This window comes from Caloenas nicobarica, chromosome 16 (genome assembly GCF_036013445.1).
Source record: "Caloenas nicobarica isolate bCalNic1 chromosome 16, bCalNic1.hap1, whole genome shotgun sequence".
Lineage (NCBI taxonomy): Eukaryota > Metazoa > Chordata > Aves > Columbiformes > Columbidae > Caloenas > Caloenas nicobarica.
This window is the reverse complement of record NC_088260.1, coordinates 5,752,229-5,774,719: the sequence shown is the minus strand read 5'-3', so window position 1 is coordinate 5,774,719 and position 22,491 is coordinate 5,752,229. Positions and strand designations below refer to the sequence as shown.

General features: G+C 48.9%; 3 protein-coding genes across 3 annotated transcripts; 2 read left to right on the top strand and 1 right to left on the bottom strand.

Moving 5' to 3' along the window:
• Positions 1 to 1,017: 1,017 nt before the first annotated feature.
• Positions 1,018 to 4,228, top strand: TMEM119 (transmembrane protein 119). Its single transcript, XM_065646512.1, has 2 exons — positions 1,018 to 1,096; positions 2,792 to 4,228. Exon 2 carries the CDS (start codon positions 2,806 to 2,808, stop codon positions 3,535 to 3,537), a length of 732 nt encoding a protein of 243 aa, XP_065502584.1. The 5' UTR covers positions 1,018 to 1,096; positions 2,792 to 2,805; the 3' UTR covers positions 3,538 to 4,228.
• A 1,559-nt stretch (positions 4,229 to 5,787) lies between these two features.
• On the bottom strand, positions 5,788 to 7,918 carry ISCU (iron-sulfur cluster assembly enzyme). Its single transcript, XM_065646341.1, has 5 exons — positions 7,834 to 7,918; positions 7,647 to 7,760; positions 7,214 to 7,324; positions 6,686 to 6,764; positions 5,788 to 6,314 (listed from the first exon to the last, which is right to left on the bottom strand). Exons 1-5 carry the CDS (start codon positions 7,915 to 7,917, stop codon positions 6,217 to 6,219), a joined length of 486 nt encoding a protein of 161 aa, XP_065502413.1. The 5' UTR covers position 7,918; the 3' UTR covers positions 5,788 to 6,216.
• A 515-nt stretch (positions 7,919 to 8,433) lies between these two features.
• Positions 8,434 to 22,438, top strand: SART3 (spliceosome associated factor 3, U4/U6 recycling protein). Its single transcript, XM_065646683.1, has 19 exons — positions 8,434 to 8,646; positions 9,467 to 9,593; positions 10,612 to 10,716; positions 11,099 to 11,283; positions 12,300 to 12,405; positions 13,134 to 13,258; positions 13,714 to 13,869; positions 14,438 to 14,576; positions 14,891 to 14,998; positions 15,402 to 15,479; positions 15,682 to 15,740; positions 15,937 to 16,046; positions 16,320 to 16,432; positions 16,842 to 16,918; positions 17,287 to 17,452; positions 18,099 to 18,547; positions 19,252 to 19,404; positions 20,294 to 20,481; positions 21,084 to 22,438. The coding sequence occupies exons 1-19, from the start codon at positions 8,470 to 8,472 to the stop codon at positions 21,262 to 21,264; spliced, it is 2,802 nt and encodes a 933-aa protein (XP_065502755.1). The 5' UTR covers positions 8,434 to 8,469; the 3' UTR covers positions 21,265 to 22,438.
• The last annotated feature ends 53 nt before the right edge of the window (positions 22,439 to 22,491 follow it).

The following is a 22,491-nucleotide window of genomic DNA, read 5'->3' as shown; positions in this document are numbered from 1 at the left end:
ACGGAGCCACCAGCTGCAGACAGACAGACAGACCCGTTATTTCTGGGAGCCACGATTACATTCGGCGACGCCGGGATAAACCCAAGCGGTGATGGATCCCCTCCGGCTGCCCAGTGGTGACCAGGACAGGCCCCCTCGCCCCCAGCCCCAGGGTGGTCGCAGTCCCCAGGGGCCAGCGATGGTTTTTTCGGGGGGGATCTGGCCGAGTCTCTGGGGAGGCGTGCGGAGGCGAATAGCAAGAGGATGAGGTCACTGGCGGCTGCAGCCTCTTGAGCAACTTCAGCCCAGGCTGGGGGGACCAAGGGGGGTGGGCAGAGCGCTGCTGAGCTGGGGTCCCCATGGACCTGCACCCCGAGGCAGATCTGCCTGTGCCAAAGCATTTCCAGGCTGAATTGGTCTCCTGAAATCAAGGGGGGTGTTCCCAAGCCCTGTCTGCCCCTGTGCCACACTGCCAGCCCCCAATAACACTGGGGCATTGAGCCCAACACGCTCCCTGTCCCCTCACTCAGTGGCTGCGTCCCCCCAGCTCCTGCCTGCACCCCGGCAGGGTTTTGGCTTTAGGGCTGGCGTGGGAGCAGGATCAGGCCCTGGGCGGGGGTGCTGGGGCCCAGGCACACAGTGAGGGGCATCTGAGTGGAGGCTCCTGACACAACATCATTTTGGGGGTGCCAGCACCCCTGTCCCACCATGGCACCTCAGCCACGTGGCCTCGGGATGGAGTTTTACCTCCGTACTCATGGGCAAAACCACCCTTGCAACAGACCCCCCTTCCCCACTTGCACCCCGAAAGGTGTCCCCTCCCAGCAGTGCCGTTGGGTGATGGGGGGCACCGGGGCTCCCTCCTTCGCTGGCAGAGCAAGAGGCCGGGCAGCCCCCAGCCGGGTTTGGCTGGGAGGGGGCCCCTCACCGCCCGCCCGCGCTCCCTCCCCAAACCAGCCCTAATGAGAACAAGCTGGTCCCGGCTGCGGCGCAGGAGGAGGAGGAGGAGAGAGAAGAGGAGGAGGCTCCATCCCATCAGGCAGCAGAAAGAGGCGCGAGGAGGCGAGGTGCGCGGGACAGACCCCATCCTCCCGCCGACGCGGCGGCTGCGGGCGAGGTGAGGAACCCCCGGTTCTGGGGTGGCTCAGGCGGCCCCACGGCTGGGGTGCCGTGGCGAGGGCTGGGCACAGTCCCCACAAAGGGACATGGGTTGGTCCGGAGGATGCTGTGGCTGGACAACATCAAAATCGTGACTTTCCTGAGCGTTTAGGGAGCAAATGGGGTTCAGCTGCGTCTGGCCAAGCTGGGCAGGGACGGGGATGGGATGGGGGGCCAAGGGCTGGTGATGGCCATAGGAACAGGCCCTTCTCTTGCCACGGATTTAGGCTTTGCTCGGCCTCTCTGTTGCCACAGCTGCTCATCATCTCAGCTCATTAACAGCAAATCAATGCCTTTGCCCGACCCGGGATGCTCTCCCTGCTGCAGCCGGTGAAGGTGGTGGAGAGGGACGTTACCATTGGGGCAGCGAGCCCCGAGCCCACGGCAGAGGCAATGCCTGCGGTGAGCCGGGAGAGTCGGGGGTCCGAGGTCACCCCCCCGCCTCCGCCACCGCCTCTTTGCTCTGGTTTAACGCAAACCAGATTTTGCAGCCAGGAAGGAGCCTGGAAGCGAAATCCCACTGCTGGAGAACTTCCTAGTTTGGTTTGGTTTTGGGGGAAAAAATGGGAGGTAGGTTGGGATTTGGGGGGGCCTGAGCTTGGGGGAATTGTCCTGGGGGGTCCCTGCCGATGGACCTGCAGGGCCGGTTCGTGAGACTTTCCCGTGGGGCCGTGCGGAGTGGGGAGCTCTGGGAACGGCTCGATGGCATTACGTGGCGCAGGCGAAACACGCTGTGTCCCCTGGGGAGCGCGACGCGACACGTTGGGGACATTCGCACCCCACTCCTGAAGCCCACAAGGGTATGGAGCCCAGATGGGGGCTCGCCTTGGGCTCATCGCTTCGTGTGACGACGGGAGACACTTGTACCATGTCCCATAATGTGTTGCGGGGCAGATCCAGCCCCGAAGAGCACGGCATGCGAGGGGACAAAGTTTCACCCTTCACCGGGGAGGCTCAGGCAGCTGGGAGCCCCGGGACCCCCCATTCACCCCTCCCCAGCTCTAGGGCTGCCCCTTCGCAAAGGCTCTGGGGGTCCCGCACCCTGTCCCAGCACCGGGGTGAAATCCAGCCGCCAGCCTATTTTTAGCCGCGCTCAAGCTGGGAATTGTCTGTAACGGTCTGCGCCGGGACAAACGGTTGGGAAATGCCGCTCGCGCCGGCGGCCGGCTCTGCTGCAGCATTGCCTGTGTCAAAGTTTCCACTTGGAAACCTCAATTTTTTCAGGAATTTTCTAATCAGCCAAACGACCGTTGTCTGAAGCCGGTTGTTGGCAGCAGCCCCGGTCCCCTCGCCGTGCACGCAGTGTCCCCCCAGGCTTGAGCAATTTGATTCAGCTGCTTTCCATCTATTTTTGCAGCACGCTGTTGCAAAACAAACACCGACCCTTGCTCGGTGTCAGGGCAGGGAAACTGGAGCTGAGTTTTTTTCTTTAATTTTTTTCTGGGTTTTTTTGCTTTTCTTACGGAAATTCCACCAGGTGAGTAAGTGAGTGGCCAAGCTCACCGTCGGTGGTTTGACGCTTGTTCTTGTCCCTTGGTGCTGGAGCCACATGTGGGGCTCAGGCGGGTGCATCGAGGGGCTTCACATGGGGCACGCTCAGGGGTCTCACTCCATGGGGGTGTTAATATTTTGCCCCCTACTCTGCACCCCACAGGAGCTCTGGGGGAGATGGCGGTGACACCGGTGATGGCTGCGTGGCTCCTGCTGCTGCTGGCGGCAGCCCCGGTGCTGGCGGCTGCGCCCCGGCATGCCGCGGTGCTGCCTGACGTTGGGGGCAGCGGGGACGCCGAGGAGGTCTCAGCTGAGCCACCCGCCCGCTACGTAACACCAGGGACCGGCCCGACGCTGGGGGATGCGGCGGGGACTACGGTGACCAACAGCTCGGCGCCGGGCGGCGTGCTGGACAGGCTGATGGACTTCTTCAAGGAGTACATGCTGCTGGTGGTGGTGGTGGGCTCGCTGGCCTTCGTCCTCCTCTTCATCGTCTGTGCCGCCGTCATTGTGCGGCAGAAGCACAAGGCATCCGCCTACTACCCCTCCTCCTTCCCCAAGAAGAAGTACGTGGACGAGCGGGACAAGGTGGGGGGGCCCCGGGCTTTCGATGAGGTGCCGGACGGAGCCCCCGGCGGGGGGGAGCCCGTGGCCATCGGCCGGCAGCTGGAGGCCGATATCCGTGCTGCTGCCCACAACCTCAGATCACCTCCCAAGGCTGGGGAGCAGAAACCCCACCCTGAGGAGGAGGAGGAGGAGGAAGGAAGCAAGAAGCTGGGTGATGAGCAACCCACCGAACCCCCTCCCCAGAATCCAGGCGCTGAGGAAGCGGCAGGTGCAAGAGGAGCAGGGAGTGAGGAGGACCCCAACACTGCCCAGGATGGATCCCCAGCCCCTCCCGGTGTCTAGGGCAGGGATGGGTCCCGGGTGAGCCCGAGGAGCCCCCAGCTTGGGGGGACGTGTGATGGACACGATGGTTTTTGCTCCATACATAAGTGGTGGCTCAAAGAAGCCCTGATAAAGCTCCCCCTTGCCTCCTGCCCCCTCCGGGCCCCCCCCAACCCTCGCGCCAGCAGGACATTGTGGCAAAGCCACGTTTATTCAGCAGGCGATGTTTTCAGCAGCACTGAAGTGCCATCAGCCCCATCGCTCCTCCTGCCTGAGGGGCTTCCCCCATCCTGGGCGCTGTGTGGGTGCAGCCCCAACTGCTCCAGCTCTGCCCCCTGGTGCTGTGCCAGCAGCCCCCGCCCTTGTCATACACTGCCAGCTTGCTCCTAAATGTAATTTTACTAATTAGTGGCATCCCAGCCCCTGCCAGGCAGCTGCATCCTCTGGGTAGAGGCAGCCAGGGGGTCTGTGCAGCCAGTGGGGACTGGGACAGGGGCCTGATGTGACCCCAGCGCTGGCTTTGCTGGTGGCTGTGACACTGAGGGGACAGGATGGGATGACCTTGGCTGAGGGAAGAAGGGAGGAGGATTCAGCAGCAAGGCCCCATCCTGCCATTTTTTTGCCCCAAATCCACAACCCGAGGGCAGCCCAGAGCCCAGCCGGACTTTCGCCTTATTTTCTTAACCCCTTCAGCTGATAATAAAGGTATTTTCTTCGCAGATCTCCCCTCTGGTGTGTTCCTGCAGCTCGTGGGGTGCCCGAGGCACCCGTCCCCATGACAGTTTGTTCCTTCGGGGCCCTCCCTGGTGTTGGGGTGCAGCTGGTTTTGGTTCCAGCCCCACGGGGTCCAGGTGTCCCTTGAGCCCAGTGAAGTTTTTCTGCATGGTGAAACCCTGGGAGCTGGGGGACACGCTTATCGTTCACAAAATCTGTACGTCGATGTGCCATTTCTGGGAAATTTTTATCTCTCAGCCTGCAGCTGCTGCCGTGTGCCTCAGCACTGGGACACAGCTGTGCCCAGTGGGGACAGCAGCCAAACCTGTGACAGAAGAGAGGTTTTTCTGCCTGAAAGGCAACAGGCCCCCTCATCCCTGTCACCCCACATTTTGTCTCAGTCACAGGGCAGGTCGGGATGTGTCCCCTGCTGTCCCTGCATGGGGACAACCTTCCCCCTGGAAGACTGCGTTGGCTTTATCTCCCTCTTGCATTTTGCCAAGGGACTTTTGCCAGCCCATTCTGCCCCAAAGCTGACGTGGGCGTCTGAAATTTCCCTGATATATTTTTTTTTCAGTTGGGAAACCGCAGGACAATTCCCGGGAGCGAGGCACGTTCCTTGCAGCAGGACATGCAGGCTGAGATGCGGTGTGTGTGGTGCCGGGCGGAGGTACCGCATGAGCGATCCGGTGAGCGACAAACCACGGTGGCAACACGTGGCCTCTGCTGTGCTTAAAAATGTTGTGGACAGAAACATCATAACGAGCCACTTATTTTTGAATGTGGTTTTTAATGTTTAAAAATGCTCTTGGTTGGAAAAAAGGCAAGTAGGGTTTCCTGGGTGGTTTAAAATCTTAAGAGCAGGCAGTTTTTAAATGTGTTTTCTGTTTATTTTGGAAATCTGTGGAAACGCTCTCCTGGAAAAAAACGACCGCCAGAAGGCACAGGAGAGCAGGGTGGGCTGGAGCACAGATCAGGCCAGATCACCACAAAACATTTAAATTTCAAACACTGGTGCGCCCCCAGCTCCGGGGAGCCAGCCCAGGCTCAGCGCGCAAATCCTCAGGCAGGTGAACATCACTGACATCTCCAGCAAAGCTCAGCAGAACTGTGTCCCCTGGGACCTGGGGACACTGTCCTGAGGGGACAGACCTGCCCTTGCCCCCTGCAGGAGCTCCCTCCTGCACCCGCACCCCAGCAGGGATTTACTTTTTTTTTTTTTAAACAGAGCACTTGGCCAGCCCAATGCTTGAATTCATATAGAAAATGCTCCAAAGTTCAGATTGTTCCTCTAATGAGGGGTTAAAATAAAAAAAGGATTAGTTGTCATAGGATGTGAGCAGAAGGAACGCTGAGCTTAAAAAAAAAAAATATATAAATCAAGTATTAGTTGTGACAGGATGTGAGCAGAAGCGAGCTCTGTGCTTCCCGCAGCAGTGGCACCCGGTACCACCTGCTGTCACCAACCAATGACTTCAAAGCCACCAACTGGTCCCAGTCCCAGCTCCCTGGGGAGCAGGAACTTGCTCAGGTTGCGAAATGAAACTCCGACACAGCTGTGGTTTGCGGGCAGAGGCGCTGCCCCGTGTTTGTACTGATACACAGACCCATCTGCAGTTCTTACATCAAGACCAAGGCAATATTTCCCGCTAAATTCTGTAAAATATTAGGCAAAATTATACATCTTCCAAAAAAAAAAAAAGTGCAGCCCTTCCAGTACCGGAACAAGAGGATTTTCTCCCCAGAGAAAAGCCGCCAAGCTCCCTACAGTTGTGCAGCCTTCACTGTGATGTTCCACACGCAGTCATGACAGAACACAGGCTGGTGGAACCCTCACGTCCCCCTCGTGCGCACACCAGCAGTGGCACGGGGTGCGTAACTTGTGCGTATCTTACAGCTCCACGGAGTAGTGCGCAGGGTCCTACTAACAGCTACAATAATTGCACTGCGAATTTGAGTGGAATGAGAACAAGCTTTAGAGTCAGTTTAGGCATTGTTGGCTTTCTTCTCTGATTCCTCTTTGTTCGGGTCCTGTTTCAACTTGTAATCAGCCAAGGCAGCCTTGATTGCATCTTCAGCCAGCACTATGAATAAAAAATAGATATTTCAAGGACAAAGAAATGTTTTTTAGAACAAAAGATGCTGTAGGAGCAAGAGCAGCTGCTACAGACAGCACCAGAGTCTGAGAACTGTTGGCATCTTGGAAACAGAATCTCAAACTCTGAACTCTTATCAGTCTGCTAAACTACAGAGAATCCCAAAGTCAAAAGAGATCCAAAAACTCTTAACATAACCCCAAAATCTGAACATAGGCAAGTTTCCCTTGTGGGCCAGGATTAACTGTTCCTTGTGCAGAAACTTGATTTAGAAAATAACACTTGGAAGCATCTGTGCTTTTCCCAGAACTCTCCCTCTCCAATACATGCTGGTGTTTGAACTTTCAGTCATTACTCACTCGAGCAGTGCAGTTTGACGGGAGGAAGGCGGAGCTCTTTAGCAATATCTGTGTTCTTGATTTGCAACGCTTCATCAACCTGAAACACAGTTATTGTGTGGTCACAGGTTGGCTGAGGGACAACCCCAGCTACAAAGGCATTTGCTGTCAGAGCTTTAATGCTCCAGAGCCAACGGAATCCACATGGAAGAACATCTCAGCTGCCAGGGAGAGCGAAGGATGGTGGAATTAGGAAATGCTTCAGACTGAGCAGTGGTGGGGATGAAGCAAAGCACAACCAGTGCCACAGACTAAATGCCACTGAAGGGATTGTTCTACCTGTTATCATAAACACAAACACATTTCTTGTCTGGCAGAAAAAGAGTATAAATAATGTAAAGACAGTGTGTAACTAAACTTTCTTTCAGAACATGTTGTGCCAGGCCAGCACTGGGATTCCTTGGCCACCGTTTCCTACGCGGTCCCGATGAGGAACACAGGGGGGTTCGACACTCGAAGCCACCTGCGGTGTCACCTCCACACCCTTACCGTTTTCCCTTTCACCCACTCCGTTGCCAGTGAACTCGAGGCAATCGCCGACCCGCAGCCAAAGGTTTTGAAACGGGCATCGATGATTCTCCCGTTTTCATCCACTTCCACCTGCGAGAACATCGGTGGCACCTCAGGGACCTGTTCAGCGCCTCGGAGCCACCCGCTCAGGCCCCGGGCAGTGGGACAGGCCATGGGGCAGCGGGACAGGCCATGGGCAGAGGGACAGGGCCCAGGCAAAGGGATAGGCCATGGGCAGCGGGACAGGCCATGGGGCAGAGGGACAGGCCATGGGGCAGAGGGACAGGGCCTGTCTGGGGACACTTCACAGCCGGGGGTGCGGGGAGGCCGCTGAGGGGAAGGGGAAGGTTTGGGCCTTGCAGCAGCCCCAAGCGATCCCCTCCTCCGGCTGCCAGCGGGTCCCCAAGGTCACCTGCAGCTTCATGACGTCGCCGCAGGCCGGAGCCCCCACCAGGCCCGTCCCCACGTTCTTGGCGTTGCGGTCCAGCGAGCCGACGTTGCGCGGGTTCTCGTAGTGATCCACCACCTGCCGGGTCACCGCGTCACCCACAGCCCGTGCGGCGTGGCCCCGCGTCCCCCCGCCTCCCCTCGCCCCTCACCTTCTTGTGGTAGCCCAGCCTGGCCGCCGCCTCCCCCCGCCCGGGCCGCAGCAGCGCCGCCCCCGCCGCCCTCAGCGCCGCCATCTTGAACCCTGAGGGGGCGGGCGGCGCCGCGCCGCCCTTTTATAACCTCGCACGGGACGGCCACGCCCCCTCGGCCACGCCCCCGCGCTGCCGCGGGGCTGGCGCCGCCGCGCGCCCGTATTTAAGGCGAGCGCGGCGGGGGGTGCTGGTTTAAGGAGGCGACCGCCCTCTCGGTGAAATGGTCAACAAACGTTTTTCAATCACAACACCGTTTTTATCGTGACAACGTGCTCGCCGCAGCGGCCACACTCAATATGGCAGACGGAATGCGCCGCGCACGTCCCGGCCCTCCTCAGAGGCCCCTGACAGACGCGCCCCGAGGTGCCCGCGGTGCCGCCGGTGTCTCAGCCGCGAAGACGACGGCTCTGACCCCGGCGGCGCCCACCGCAGCGTGGCCCTGGTGCGGCGCCGATCGTGGGGTGCTACGAGAGGCGGCTCGCCCCTCTCCTCGCAGCGCTCGCCTGGCAGCAGTGCGCGGCGGCGGGACAGGCATCGCAGAGACAGCCCCGGCAGGCGGCGGAGCGCGGCTGGCTGCGGAGGGAGCTGCATAAGATGGCGGCGACGGGAGCCGAGGCGGCTGCGGTGGCGGCGGAGGAGGAGAAGCGGCTGCCGGAGGGCGACCCCGAGTCGGGGGGCGACTCAGAAGATGAGGGTGACTCGGACTCGTCTGGCGACGGCGAAGATGAGGAGAAGGAGAACGAGGCCGAGATCCAGCGGCTGGAGGAGCAGGTGGGGCCCGGCTGGGCCGGCGACGCCGTGGGGAGGGGGCGGTGGGCAGCGCCCCGGGCCCGGTTCCTGGCCGGGGGAAGCGGAGTTGGAGGCCGGGTCCTGGGCTGCTGGCCTTCCCGCCCTGCTAGGAGAACCGGAGCGGCCCCGGGGCTGTGGGGACCGTTCGTTCCGGAGAACCGCGGGCTCTCCCCTGGGAAACCTCGGGCTGAGGCGAGTCCCGCCCTTCGCGGGGTTTTTAATTTTGTGACCGCGGCGGTAATAGCAAAAAAAACCCCCATGGCTGTTCCTGTAGTTTCATGCTGGGAACTGTCAAGACGTGAACGTTTGGAGTCTGAAGTGAAAACTAGGAGTTTTGGGGTTTTTTTGAGGAGAAAATTGGAGAGGACAGCCCCCGGGGACGGTTCGTACGCATCACAAGAAACTTCGTTAGCTGTCTAGGTTTTTTTATTGCCTTTAAAGAAACTAAACCACATCTGGCTCTGTGCTTCATTCTGCACTCCTGGGTCTGTTCTGCAGCTGCTGTAATCCCAGTGCTGAGCTGTGACCTTTAGAGCTGTAGGCTCAGCTCTAAGCTTAACTTTAAAGCTCTGTTGAACTTGAGAGTGTTTGTTTTAATAAATACCTGTTTGTGACCTGAAAATATCTTGCAAATGATAGTGAAGTTTGGTGCAGCTCAGTGCAGGCGGGTGGGTGTTGTCTTGGCGATGAGAACAGATGAAATTTGTATCCCCCAAAACACAATATGATGTTCTGTTCTGCTAAATGTTTTCTGATTTCTTCATGTTTGTCACTCAATAGTGCTTTTAATTTTTTTTTTAAGCTTTCAATCAATGCTTTTGACTATAACTGTCACTTGGATCTGATAAAGCTGCTGCGCCAGGAGGGAGAGTTGGTGAAGCTCCGCCGAGCTCGTCAGAAGATGAGTGAGCTCTTCCCGCTCACCGAAGGTACCGAGCGCCTTCCGCTTGTGTCGCAGCTGATGCCGCCTGAGCATCACCCGTGTAAAATAACCTTGTTTTGGTAGTGAGATAATATCTTTGTGCCGGTTCAGAGAAACCTAAAAGAGCAGATTTAGGACTTTTTAAGCTCTGGATGCTGCTGGTGTTCATGGCCAGCGCTGAGCTTGGCCTTTGGCAGGCATAGTGAGCTTGTTGCAGGAATTTGAGTTCTTGCTGCTGTGCTGTTCTGCCCTGTCCTGATGTGGGGGGTGTTTTTGTGCACCCAGCTACACCTGTCTCTGGTCTGTCTGTCTGTCAGCTGGGCAGTTGCTGCCAGGATGCCACTTGCTGCAGCCCAGGGCCAGGCACATATTTGCTTGTGCTGCTGTTGCTGTAGGGCCAGGACCACCCAGCTGTGGGGCGTTAGCACAGAAACAGCTCCGGTTGCTTTTTAAGTGTGACCCTGAGCCCAGACGAACTCCCGCCAAAAGTTAAATTTTGCAGGCAAGCAGTAAAAAACCACTATGTTGGTGGGAGCTGCAGGTAGCCCTTGAATTGGGGGTTTATTTTTTATTCCTAACACAGAGACAATGTAAGTATTGCAGGTACTGCTCTGCCAGTGTGCATTTAGCCTTGGCAAGGGCAGATTTCTTTCTCTGTGTGTGTAAACTTGCAGCCCCTGCAAGCCCATTTAGTGTTTCTTGTAAAAGTGTGAGGAAAGGTGCACCTCTGGGTGCTCTTTGGTGACTGGTACACACTGATCCTCTGCCCACGGAACTGATAAATTGCTGCTTGCAACTTCTGCTCTCTTTAAATAGAAGTGCACTTCTGTAGTACCAATTTGAAAAGGTCTCTACCAAACTTTTATAATAAATTAGTTGTGAGTAGTTATGGAGGCTAAAATTACTTTCTTCTCCCCCTCCCATATTTAAGTCTGTTACTAAAAACTCTGATAAAAAATTCAACAAGTGGATTTAACTTATTTTTTCTGAATATTGATGATGTATTCTAAACTTCTTCCTTTCAGAAATTTGGCTGGACTGGTTGAAGGATGAGATAAAAATGGCTTCTGAAAGCTCTGAGCGAGAGAATGTTTATGAGCTGTTTGAAAGAGCTGTGAAAGACTACATCTGTAAGTTGTTAATATATGCTGTAAAATATACTGCGTTGGATTCAGATTATGGTTTTGTTTTTCTAGGAAAGTTTCTTCCTTCTGTTATAATGCAAAAATTGGATCAGAGATATTAGTGTGAAGTGATCCTCAGGTTTTCTCTATCATTGGAGTTAAAGGCCATTCAAATGACTTATTTCAGAAGAAAACTGTAGCTGCTGGTGCTGAACCAAAAGCATAAGATAAAATATTTTAACTTTACTACATTGGGCAGTAAAGAAAATTGTCATGTGTTGGTCTATTTATATGCAGCAAACGAGGTGTTTGGGAAGCAGAGAGTTGCCTTTTTTTATTTTATTTTTCGAGGGGATTAGGTCATCTGTATCTCATTAACTTTGTTTAGGTCCTGAAATTTGGTTGGAATATGCCCAGTACTCAATTGGTGGCATTGGTCAAGAAGGAGGAATTGAGAAAGTTCGCTCCATATTTGAGAGAGCACTAACTGCAGTTGGGCTGCACGTGACGAAAGGAGCAGCTTTGTGGGAAGCGTACCGGGAGTTTGAGAACGCCATACTGGAAACGACACAGGTAGGGCTGGGCTCTGGGCTCTTGTGAAAAAAGAGTTGTGGTGCTGTTTCTGAAGTCGTCTTGTGCTGCCCCCTCATCATCTCCTGAGAAAAGCGGCTGTAATGTCGCACAGTTGTGCTTTCAGCTGTAGAAACCGACCCTTTGGTCTGGGAAAAATATTCTGTGTATTTAGTTGATATAGTAATGGATTTGTGTTTAAATAAGACTCGTATCCAGACACAGATTCACTCTGTTTCTTTAGTTTGACCTGACAAGAATAGCTTTAACCCGAGTAGCTTCATTATGAAACAATGTTCGTGCCAGCGAATATTTTTTGCACGTAGTCAATCACGTTTGTATTTCTAGACAGTTTTCTACTTCAGCTTTTAACTCATCCATTATTTCAGCCTTTTTTTTGACTTTTGGATGATGGTATATTATCCCCGGAACATGCTGTTTGACATCTGCAAAAGATGCCGTTACAAGATGGCCAGAACGTGTATATTTCTGTATTTTTGTCACTTACTAGATAAGAGATGAAAGTTAAAAGGTGTCACCTGCCCCTGGTTGGGGGTGGTACTAGATGATGTTTAAATGTCCCCTCCAAGCTAGACCAGTCTATGAAATGCCCTACCAAAGGAGCAGAGGGCGAATACCCTTTAATTCACAAACAGAAGCAAAGCTGGAAATTTTAAGTCACCTGTGCACACACCAGGATTTATTGAAAAACTGTTTGGCAGCGCAGTGGGTTTGTGAAATGGTACAATCGCATCTGGCTTACTTTGTTTCCGGGTTATTTCTCCGTGTGTGTCAGCTTTCAGTGAGGAATGCTTTTCACATTCATCCAGCTTCCGAGTCGAGCAATTCCCGCATTTCAGCTTTCAGGGCAGCACCCTGAAACGAGAGTTGGCTGTGTCTGTCTTTCAGGGAGCACGTAGTCCTTTGGGACCCAGACCCCCACCGAGAAACAGCACCCCATTGCGTTCATGAGCTCAGACTCGATGGAACCAATGACATGTCGATCCTTTTGCTTGCAGCCGGCTCCTGGCAGCGTTCCGTCGCCCGAGCAGCAGCAGGTGCTCTGCAACCAGCTCGAGAGGATCCACATGCTGTTCCGGCGCCAGCTGGGGATCCCGCTCTTAGGTAGGAGCTGGTGCACGGGTGAGCTGCGTTCTGGCCATCCAGGCGTCGCTCGTGATTATTCTTTTGGTAGAGCCACACAAACTGCAGCTGTAGTATTCATGAATTCTTTATTGATGACATTTTCTTGTCTTTAGGGCCTCTTGAATGAGGCACAGATCCCTTTTGTTCAGAAATGTTCTTACTCATTGAAACTGGGTTTATCTGTTTCTTCAGTACATAATTTGAGGCTATTTAAAGTACAAGTGATGAGCACAGAACATGGCCATTAGGAACTGTGATGGTCACTACACAAGAACCTTGCTTGGTGGGGAACTGTGCACTCTGGCAGCTGGATTGTTAGAATTCTGCCTGGTTTCCTTCGTTCTTTAAACGCCTTGAGTCCCTTTTCTTGTGACTTTGCTTGTAAGAGAAAGTGAAGAACAGATTTTTGACTTTTTTATTTGCATATTGAAAGAATTTGGGTTGTTCTCTTTTCTTTAAAGCTTCAGGAAAATCTTGACGCTTTGATTTAGAAAACCAGAATCAGTAGCTTTAATATAACTTGTCCTGAGTTTGTGTTGTAGTGCACTGTATAAGATGAAGTACCTGAACTCTATAAGCCTGCAGTAGTGTGATGGTTAAGATACAAAAGCGTAAACAGAAATAGAAATGTCTTAGAAACAAATCTAGGTTAAATACTGATTATTTAGCCCAATAAGTTATTGATGGGGTTTTGTGTCTCTCAATAGATATGGAGGCTTCATATGCTGAGTATGAGGAGTGGTCAGAAGATCCGATACCAGAAACAACAATAAAGAATTACAAAAAAGCTCTACAGCAATTGGAGAAGTGTAAACCATATGAAGAGGCACTGGTAATGTTGTTACTTATACCTTGCTTTAAAACCGAGAGTTAATTGCTTTGGGGTGATTATTTTTTTCCCTCAAATTGTTTTGCTGTTTTCAGAGATAAAGCTGCTGTAGGTGACTCAGCTGTGAGCATGTGAGACAAGAAGCCTCACAACTGGGTGTACTGGAAACTGTTAAATGTATTGACTGTGTCAGGCCACCCTAAGGTGCACGTATGTGCTCTTCGCTGTTCCTTCAAGCATTGACGAGCTTGCTGGGCTAAGAGGAATAAAAAATTGGGATCTGAACAGCTTCAGAACCAGGGTGGTATTCGGAGATCTGTGAAAATCAAAAGCTGTTGATATTTCAAGGCCAAGCTCTTGTGTGGAATTTTGCATGAGACCTACTCTGAGTAACAGCTGAACTGTTTGAATCAGGCTTTGTTCAGAAGATTTTAGTTTTTTGTATCTCTGTTTTATAGCTGGGTGCTGAAACACCAAAGCTGGCGGAATATCAAGCTTACATTGATTTTGAGATGAAAGCAGGTGACCCCGCTCGCATTCAGTTGATCTACGAGAGGGCTTTGGCTGAGAACTGCCTCGTGCCAGATCTTTGGGCACGTTATAATCAGTATTTGGTAAGGAAAAAACACAGATGCTTGCAGTTTTATTTTCCTGGGGTTTTTTTGTTTTATTTTGTTTGGTTTTTTTAATCTTAGTGGCTGATAAATGAATGACCAGTAAATTCTACCTCAATCCTGTCCCTTAGTCTTCAAATTCTTCAGAAACTGATTTTCATATCACCTTTTGGTTTCTTCCTGTTTTCAGTGGTGAGTTTATGGATCAAGTCAGCATTTGGTCGCTTTTTCCTCCAGTTGCGTGTTTTCTCTGCAGAATTAAACTGAGTGTGGGCATGAAGCCTTGCTCTACCTGGCAGAGCTGACTGGGTGTAACCAGCTGTGCTGTCAGCGCTGCTGTTGTCTCTGGTAACCGATGTTGCTTCTGAGGTTGCCTGTCTTGCTTCTTTCTGTTTTGAAGGTGTTCAGTGTTTTAGGACTACAGAATTTAAAATACCCATCTTTCCGTAGCTTTGCAAATGTAAAGTGGAAGTACTGTTTTAAGATATCAGTTCTTTAAAAACTGGTATGTCTTAGATGGGCTCTCTGGCTAATAAGAACTGAAAAGTTTGTGGTGTTGTTATTTTAGGACCGGCAGCTGAAAGTGAAAGAGTTGGTCTTGTCAGCTCATGACCGTGCTGTTAGGAACTGTCCCTGGACGGTCGGGCTGTGGATTCGGTACCTTTTGGCGATGGAGAGGCACAGAGTGGATCACGGCATTATTTCTGGTAAAGAACGAACATCTCAGCAAGACTTCTTTATGCTACAGAGCTGTTTTCTGCACTCTGAATGATGTCTGACAAACTGAGACCTGTAGGATGCTGTAGGATTTGTTTTCACCCTGCTGCAACAGTCTTAAAGCTGAGGAAATGTCCAGTTGTATTTGTTTCCTACGGTATAGTACATGTAGGGTTTCTTGCATTTTCCTGTCTTCCTAAAAACATAAGGTGTATAAACTTTGTGCTCTACACTGTAGCTTGCTGATTTTTGTCAGTGTCTGAAAAGTAAATGCATTTGGGTTTATTTTCTCCATTTCTTTCAGAAATGTTTGAAAAAGCTCTGAATGCAGGTTTTATTCAGGCAACGGACTATGTAGAAATCTGGCAGGCGTATCTGGATTACCTGAGGAGACGGGTGGATTTTACACAAGGTGCGTATGATATATGTGTGAATAAACATTTAAACTGTTTTCTGTGTACCTCTCTGAAACAGTGGTATTACTTTTTTTAAAAAAATTAACAGTAGTTTCATGTCTTTCACAAAAATCACTTTCTGGCCAGTAAGTGTCTGTAAAATATATTAACTTAGTTGGTTTAAAGCAGCTCTTTGCTGACAGAAGAGATTGTGCTGTGGCAAAAATGCCCTGCCTTATATTTCAGCTATTTAGTGGGTTTTTTTTTTTATTATGCACGTAGTGAGTTTTATTGAATTAATAAACTTTAGCTCCCTTTTTTCCCCCCTAAAATCATTGTGGGTGTTAGGGACAAGATTTGAGTGGATGGGAGATAAAAATAAAATTAATATTTTAAGTCAACTATTTTTTTTTTCTGAAGACTCGAGTAAAGAACTAGAAGAGCTGCGGTCTGCATTTGCACGTGCTGTGGAGTATTTGAAGCAAGAAGTAGAAGAGCGTAAGTTAATCATCCAGCATTATTTTCTCTTATTCAAAATAATTATGAGCCTAGTTCTCAACACAGTATTTCACTTATCTTCAGGTGTCTCAAACACTTTAAGAATGCTACAGATAAACATTTCTTTGGCAATGTAGAACTTGTTTAATGAACACTTTATTTCCAAGAGCCCTTCACAAACAGCATTTCATTTTATTTGCAGGATTCAGTGAAAGCGGAGATCCATCCTGCACCATCATGCAGAACTGGGCGAGAGTTGAGGTGATTTTTCTATCTGCTGTATTTAATTTGCTAGACGATAAGAAATTTGATTATTTTAATGTTCCAGCCACAGAATACAATTCTCCCATATTTCGGTGTTTTTTCTAGATAACTGCAATGAGTAAATATTTTTTGGGGGTAATGGTGTCGAACAAATAGTCTTAGATTATCCTGAGTACTTTGGATGCTGTTTCAGGCTCGCTTGTGCAACAACATGCAGAAAGCCAGAGAACTCTGGGACAACATTATGACGAAAGGAAATGCCAAATATGCCAATATGTGGCTGGAGTATTATAACCTAGAAAGGTAAGAGCTTGGCTGGTTGGAAGAGTTAACTCTTTAGTTTCCTCGTCTGAGAGAGACAAGATGTAGATGCTTAGCATGGCTCTATGTCATCTGGGTTCATAATATGCTTTGGGGTTCTTACAGCAGCTCTGCAGTACATTTTGGAGATGTTACAGCAACGCATAGTGTGGGTTTGTGGGGAAGGAGGGAAAATGTTTGTGGAGAATGCAGTTAACTGTCCTGTGACGTTGATGCGGAGCACGGGCTCCTCATGCTGTGGTTTCCCTGCCGCAGAGCTCACGGGGACACGCAGCACTGCAGGAAGGCCTTGCATCGTGCTGTGCAGTGCACCAGCGACTACCCGGAGCACGTCTGCGAGGTGCTGCTCACGCTGGAGAGAATCGAAGGTAACTGCACAGCGTCTCGTTTTACCTGCTCCAGTTAGTGCACGATGATCCAGAGGGAATTTTGATCTAGTGTTTTGTGTTCTAGTGAAGGCTTATTTTCTTTTGACTACTGTAAAATACACAAGAAGCGCTCTATTTTTTTTTTCTTTTCTGGCCTCACTTGGAGCCCGCTGAAGTTACTGGGATTTTCCGTGCCTTTTTGGGGTGTTGTATTATAAATGAGAGGTTTCTGCTCTGCTTGGCTTTTGTTTTCTTTTTCTTTGAAGGCTACTCATTATATTTAGAATTTTCATGTGCAGTGGTTAATATTAAGAGCAAGTTCCATGAACTCATTGACTCTTACTTTTCCAGAATTTTCAAATGATGGGAAAACTAAATACAAGGCATTGTTTTTCTTTTTATCCTGTAGGAACGCTGGAGGACTGGGATGCAGCAGTTCAAAAAACAGAAAACAGATTAGCTCGAGTTAATGAACAAAGAGCAAAGGTCAGAACTTTCTGTGAACCTCCTAAGTGCTTTTTAAGAAATACCTGTTTTAAGATCATGCTTGTCCAAATGTTGGTTTTTGTATATTTGTATATTGTCTTAAAGCCTCAGAGCTATTTATCTTAGTTTAAAACTATGGTTAACCTCTTTTGATGCTTTTTATCTTTCACCTTATGACTTTTGGATGGATATAAAAGTAATGTGTACTCCAGGAAAGCTATAAGAGCAAATAATTGATGTGCTTTAAATGATGATCCCGTTAGTGCTGTGTTTAATGTAGCTCAGGAGAAAACCCTCCAGGTTCAGTACTCTAGAAAATGCTCTGCTGTCTGCAGTCACTAGAAAAAAAACCTCTTGCATATTTGTAGGCTGCTGAGAAAGAAGCTGCTCTGGCAAAGCAGGAGGAGGAGAAAGCTGAACAACGAAAGCAGGCTCGGGCAGAAAAGAAAGCTTCCAAAAAGGCTAAAAAAAGGATTGGAGACAAGCGCAAAGCAGATGATGATGATGAGGGTGAATGGGGACAAGATGAAGAAGGTAAAACAAACAAATTAAAACTTCAGTCCTCTGGCAACAGGGTTATCAGTTGCCTCCCTTCAGTTAGAGGCAGACTACATAGTTCTTGATTAACAGAAGCATATAAGAACTTCTACAGGTTTTTTTTCCCTAGCTTTTCTTATTTCAGAGAAGTAGCAATTTTTTCTTCCTTTTTTTTTTAAAAAGAAGTCATTTTCCTGACTCATCAAATGACACTGAGGCATGTGTCTAAATTGGGTTATTCAGTATTGTAGCAGTCTCTTGGAAGGTGGTAACAGAAGATTTTAATAGATTGCTGCCCCTGGGAGTTTAGGGAGCCTTTACATTTTTGCGTTTCTTACTTTAAAAAAAAAAAAGCCCATTAGACAAAGAGAACATGAATAAGTAGTTGTAACTGACAGAAAAAGGGAAAAAATAGCCCCGTTGCTTTCATCTAAATCCATGCTGTCTTGGTCAAATAGTCTGCTGTTACTAGTTATTAAAAACCTGAGGGAGGTTTTTATTTTATGGTCTTCAAGACCTGTAATTGTGGTTCCACATGCAGTTTCCAAACTCCATGGTGATCATGGCAAACACCTTAATTTCAACAGTGGACGAAATGGTGTAATTTTTTTCTAGTAAGGCTTTCCATTTCATTAATGAGCAGAGCAGCCCAGCAAGAGACACAAGGGTGACGGTGATGGGGAACTTCCTGAAGAAGACATGGAGGTGGAAACCGGGTTGTTTGGCAGAAGTGGATCTGAAAAGCCAGATCACTCAGCAAACCTGAAGGAAAAGGCATCTACCAGTCGAAAAGACACCCCCAAAGTTTTCCATGACAGCAGTAAAGACAGTGTCACTGTCTTTGTCAGCAACCTTTCCTACACCATGGCAGATCCTGAAGCGAAGCTGAAAGAGCTCTTTGAGAGCTGCGGAGAGGTGGCACAAATCCGGCCAGTCTTCAGCAACAAGGGGACTTTCCGGGGCTACTGCTACATAGAATTCAAGGAAGAAAAATCTGCTCTCCAAGCTCTTGGTTTGGACCGTAAAGTTGTGGAGGGAAGACCGATGTTTGTTTCTCCCTGTGTTGACAAGAACAAGAATCCAGACTTCAAGGTAAAGTTTTATTCTTTCAAGTAATAGGTTGGACAGTGGGACTGCATAGGAAAGCCAGCAGAATATGTTGCTTCCAGAGGGTGTGAATCTAACAAATTCCTGTTGTGCTAGTTTGGAATGGCGATGTTATGTCTTAGCAGAAAAACTGTTTTCTGAGAGTTCTTGCATTTGATGTTACTTTGCTGTAAGCCAGGACTGACACTAGCAGATTTCTGCTGATCTGAGCAGTTTGTTAACGCTGTCAGGTACCCAGATTCCTACTTGAGCATCGCGAGCTGTAAAATACTTTTTTTGGTTGAGTCATACGGCTGTGGGCATTTATTACACAACCCACTGGTTCTTGTTAATGGTGTGTACTTGGTAGCAGTTGTATAATCAGTGGTATTCTGGATTTATGGGGTTATTGTACAGAAAAACTTAATAGTTCATATAGTGAGAACTGAGCAAGACGACATTATCAATGGCCCTTCTCATTGCAAAGGAGACATTTGTTTAGAAGCGTCTCAGTTCTTATAATCAGGTGCAGGTCCTTAGTGTGTTTGTATGTTTATATGCAAATATCTTTCAAGATACTACTTGTGACTTGGAGGTATTTTTGTATCGCACAAATATGAAGTACTCTGATATGCTTTTTGGAAGTGTAATAGACTGAAATCCTTGGAGTCTGAGTGGTTTGGTATCTAACAGCCTTTCTGTTTCTTCAGGTGTTCAGGTATAGCACTACACTGGAGAAACATAAACTGTTTATATCGGGTTTGCCATTTTCCTGCACTAAGGAAGAGCTGGAAGACGTGTGTAAAGCACATGGGAATGTGAAAGACATTCGGCTGGTCACCAACCGAGCTGGAAAACCCAAGGTGCACACGCTTAACACACTCTTAATTTTAAGAAATCCTTAAAGAAGCACTTCATGAGGTCTGGATATAAAAATTAAGCTTTGAATTTTAAAAGTTGCCAGCCTGACTTTGTGTTAAAACTTGTACAAATACTTGGATTTATACAGCCCAGTGTGCCTTGTGCCAACAAATAAAAAGTAGGAGAGCAAGAGGAATTTTTTTTCCAAAATACTTCTTAATTTAAACAAGAATAATGTGTGATATAAATGGGATGGAGGGGAAGATATTTACCGCACTGTCAGTACAGTAAAAATAGGCATTGGTAAGTCTGCAAATAATAGGTTTTTTTGAGGTACCTGGCTAGAATACGGTTCAGCTGGTATAACTGATTCCCCTCCTCCCTTTCTTTAGTTTCCTGAGGCTATTGTTGTTAACACCTGCTGCAGTAACAGATTTGCCAGTGAGAAATGAGCCACCTCTCTCTGACAGGGCTCGTTATTTCCATCTGGGAATAAATGACTCCTTGTTAAAGAAGAGATTCTAAACTAGCGCCTGCTCTGCCAGAATTCTACCCAACACCGCAGCTGTGTCTGTGTGTTGGGCACTTCTGACCAGTGCCACCCTGGTGATGATGTGCGCGTGTTTTTAAAATACATCTTCTAGCTCTTGGCAATATCTTGATGACAGTTCCTGTTGTGTGTGCGCTCTCATGTACCCCAGGCCTTGCAATCCACATGAAATGCAGGTTGTAGATTTGTGTAGCTTTTTTTAGCTAAAGAATACTGGGACTCTTAGCCATGTTTAGTCTGCTTTCTGTATGGTTTTCTTACCACTTGGCCCAATTATTAGCAAAAACTGTCACGCAGAGAAACACTAGAACTAATGTAGGTTACCTCTTTTCCTTACTTAGGGCCTGGCCTATGTGGAGTTTGAAAATGAAGCTCAGGCCTCGCAGGCTGTGCTGAAAATGGATGGTCTGACAGTCAAGGAACATGTCATCAAGGTGGCAATCAGTAACCCTCCTCTCCGAAAGCTGCCAGACAAGCCCGAGGCCAGCAGGGCCCCGCAGTTTGCGGTGCCACGACAGGTTTACGGAGCGTAAGTGGTGGTGAGGGAGACTGCTTGGCCGTGCTTAGAAAGAAAATGGGGTTTCTTTTGTGAATGTTTAAAAGGTGCTGAACCATAAAAATTTGGGTTGCTGGATTGATGAGGAAAAGCAGATTTTTTTTTTTTCTTCTTTACATTATGAATAGCAACAGGTCTGTAGTGACTGAGAGGATCAGACGTTTGATGTCCCATTTGGGCTGATGTGAGCACCTGAACACTCATAACTTCCATGTCCTCTCGTCCTGGAGAATCAGCCATAGCTGCCAGTGGTCATTAATGTCGCTCTGTCATCTTTTGGAGTGCTCCTGCTGCTTGGCGTCATGTTGGCGTTGTATTGTGTGTGCCCTGTAGATAAACACGGAGCTTTGGTTTCTGGGCACTGTTGGGCAGTTGTTTTCTGCCAGCACTTGGGTGTCCTGTTTCAAAGGGCACCCCGTGAAAGCTTTACACTACTACTTACTGAAACAAACGACAGGAATAATATTTAAATGAGTGTTCCTCGTAGTGAACAAAGTCCCTTTTGTTTCCCCAATCTAAAACCGTACATTCAAAGAGCACTGTTATATTTTTAAATATCACTTTTTGTTCTCCAGGCGAGGGAAGGGAAGGACGCAGCTTTCCATGATGCCTCGTGCGTTACAGCGGCAGAGCAATCCCGTGGCCAAGGCTGAGAACGGGATGGTCCAGAACTCACCAGCAACTTCATCCCAGCCCCCCGAGGAGCCGAAGAAGATGTCCAATGCTGATTTTGCCAAGATGCTACTGAAAAAGTGAGCAAAAGGTCTTGCAATCAGCGGGTCTGGTAAAATGTGAAATGCCTTTCTGGAAGCCATGTTGTGTCCTTATGCTAGCAAGGAGAGAACGCCAGTCACAATCAGGTGTAAATACTGTTCTGGACTGCTGCATTCATCGAGATCAGTGTAGGATGGTACAAATCCAGCTTTTTTTTCCCTCTAAGAGCGTAGAGTTACACTGTGTTCTGGTAAAACGGTGTTATATGATTCCTCACATTGAGGGTAATGAGGGGGGAAATATTTCCTGTACAGGCTGGATACCACATCGAGTTTGATGAATACTTTCTGAATATTTCTTTCATTAACAAATGAGATGCAATGGGAAATCCTAGGGATACCCTTGTTGAGCTCTGCTGGTCAGGTGGGATTGTGACTGCAGTCATTCTCTCTGACAACGAACCCATTTTCCACCCAAACACACCCACACAGGGACATTCATCTCCTTCCATCAAGAGTTAAACGGCAGACAGTAGTAACTTCACCACAATGGCCTATTTTAGTATTGGGAGAGTTTCTATACATATGTGTGTATATGTATATACACAAATATACATATATATGTATTCAGTTAATGTTCTGTTCAAGTTGACCCTTTTTTTATATTGTGTATTTGTAAAAGACATTCAAATTATTATTTTTAAGTGTCATGAGATAATACTTAGACTTGGTAGATTTTGTTTCCCATGAAAGCTGTACATGCTGTTGCTGAGGACCATTTTTTGGTTGTTTTTGCTAGCTAGCTCATGTCTTTTGCAGGTGGTTTCTGTATGGTTTTGTACAAATGTGAAGTGCTGACTTTTTTGGTTTATTAAACTCAAGTTCTCAAAGGTTTTCTATAAATACTGTTGCTTTTGTTTAACTGTGGGTGTTGGAATTGCACTTATCCTATGGCAGCTGGGTAAAACTGATGTACCTTACCTCTTGGGTGTGCCAAGATACACGGTGTCACTGATGTTCCTTTAATGGCTCATTCCATCTAGTATGAATATCCCAAAACCACCTCAGAATTCAAAATAATATGGTACGTGATCTTGCCTAGAAATACTACTGCTTGTCAACTAAAACTGCTGCTCACTCTGGGAGTCAACACACGCAGGGGTTGAATGTGAGGGGGGAACCCCAGGACCAAGTTCACTTGTACTGCACAAGCACTGCTGCAAATAAACACTATTTTCAGTGCTTACGTTCTGTGCTGGGTTGACTTGAC

What these genes read in the sequence shown, in the direction of transcription:
- TMEM119 (XM_065646512.1), top strand. Translation starts at nt 2,806, where the DNA reads ATGGCGGTGACACCGGTGATGGCTGCGTGGCTCCTGCTGCTGCTGGCG.
- ISCU (XM_065646341.1), bottom strand. Translation starts at nt 7,917, where the DNA reads ATGGCGGCGCTGAGGGCGGCGGGGGCGGCGCTGCTGCGGCCCGGGCGG. An exon ending in GCGACGTCATGAAGCTGCAG is followed by an intron (nt 7,325 to 7,646) that starts GTGACCTTGGGG and finishes ATGTTCTCGCAG; the next exon opens with GTGGAAGTGGATGAAAACGG. An exon ending in CGTCAAACTGCACTGCTCGA is followed by an intron (nt 6,315 to 6,685) that starts GTGAGTAATGAC and finishes TTTTATTCATAG; the next exon opens with TGCTGGCTGAAGATGCAATC.
- SART3 (XM_065646683.1), top strand. Translation starts at nt 8,470, where the DNA reads ATGGCGGCGACGGGAGCCGAGGCGGCTGCGGTGGCGGCGGAGGAGGAG. An exon ending in CACGTTATAATCAGTATTTG is followed by an intron (nt 13,870 to 14,437) that starts GTAAGGAAAAAA and finishes TTGTTATTTTAG; the next exon opens with GACCGGCAGCTGAAAGTGAA. An exon ending in GGATCACGGCATTATTTCTG is followed by an intron (nt 14,577 to 14,890) that starts GTAAAGAACGAA and finishes CATTTCTTTCAG; the next exon opens with AAATGTTTGAAAAAGCTCTG.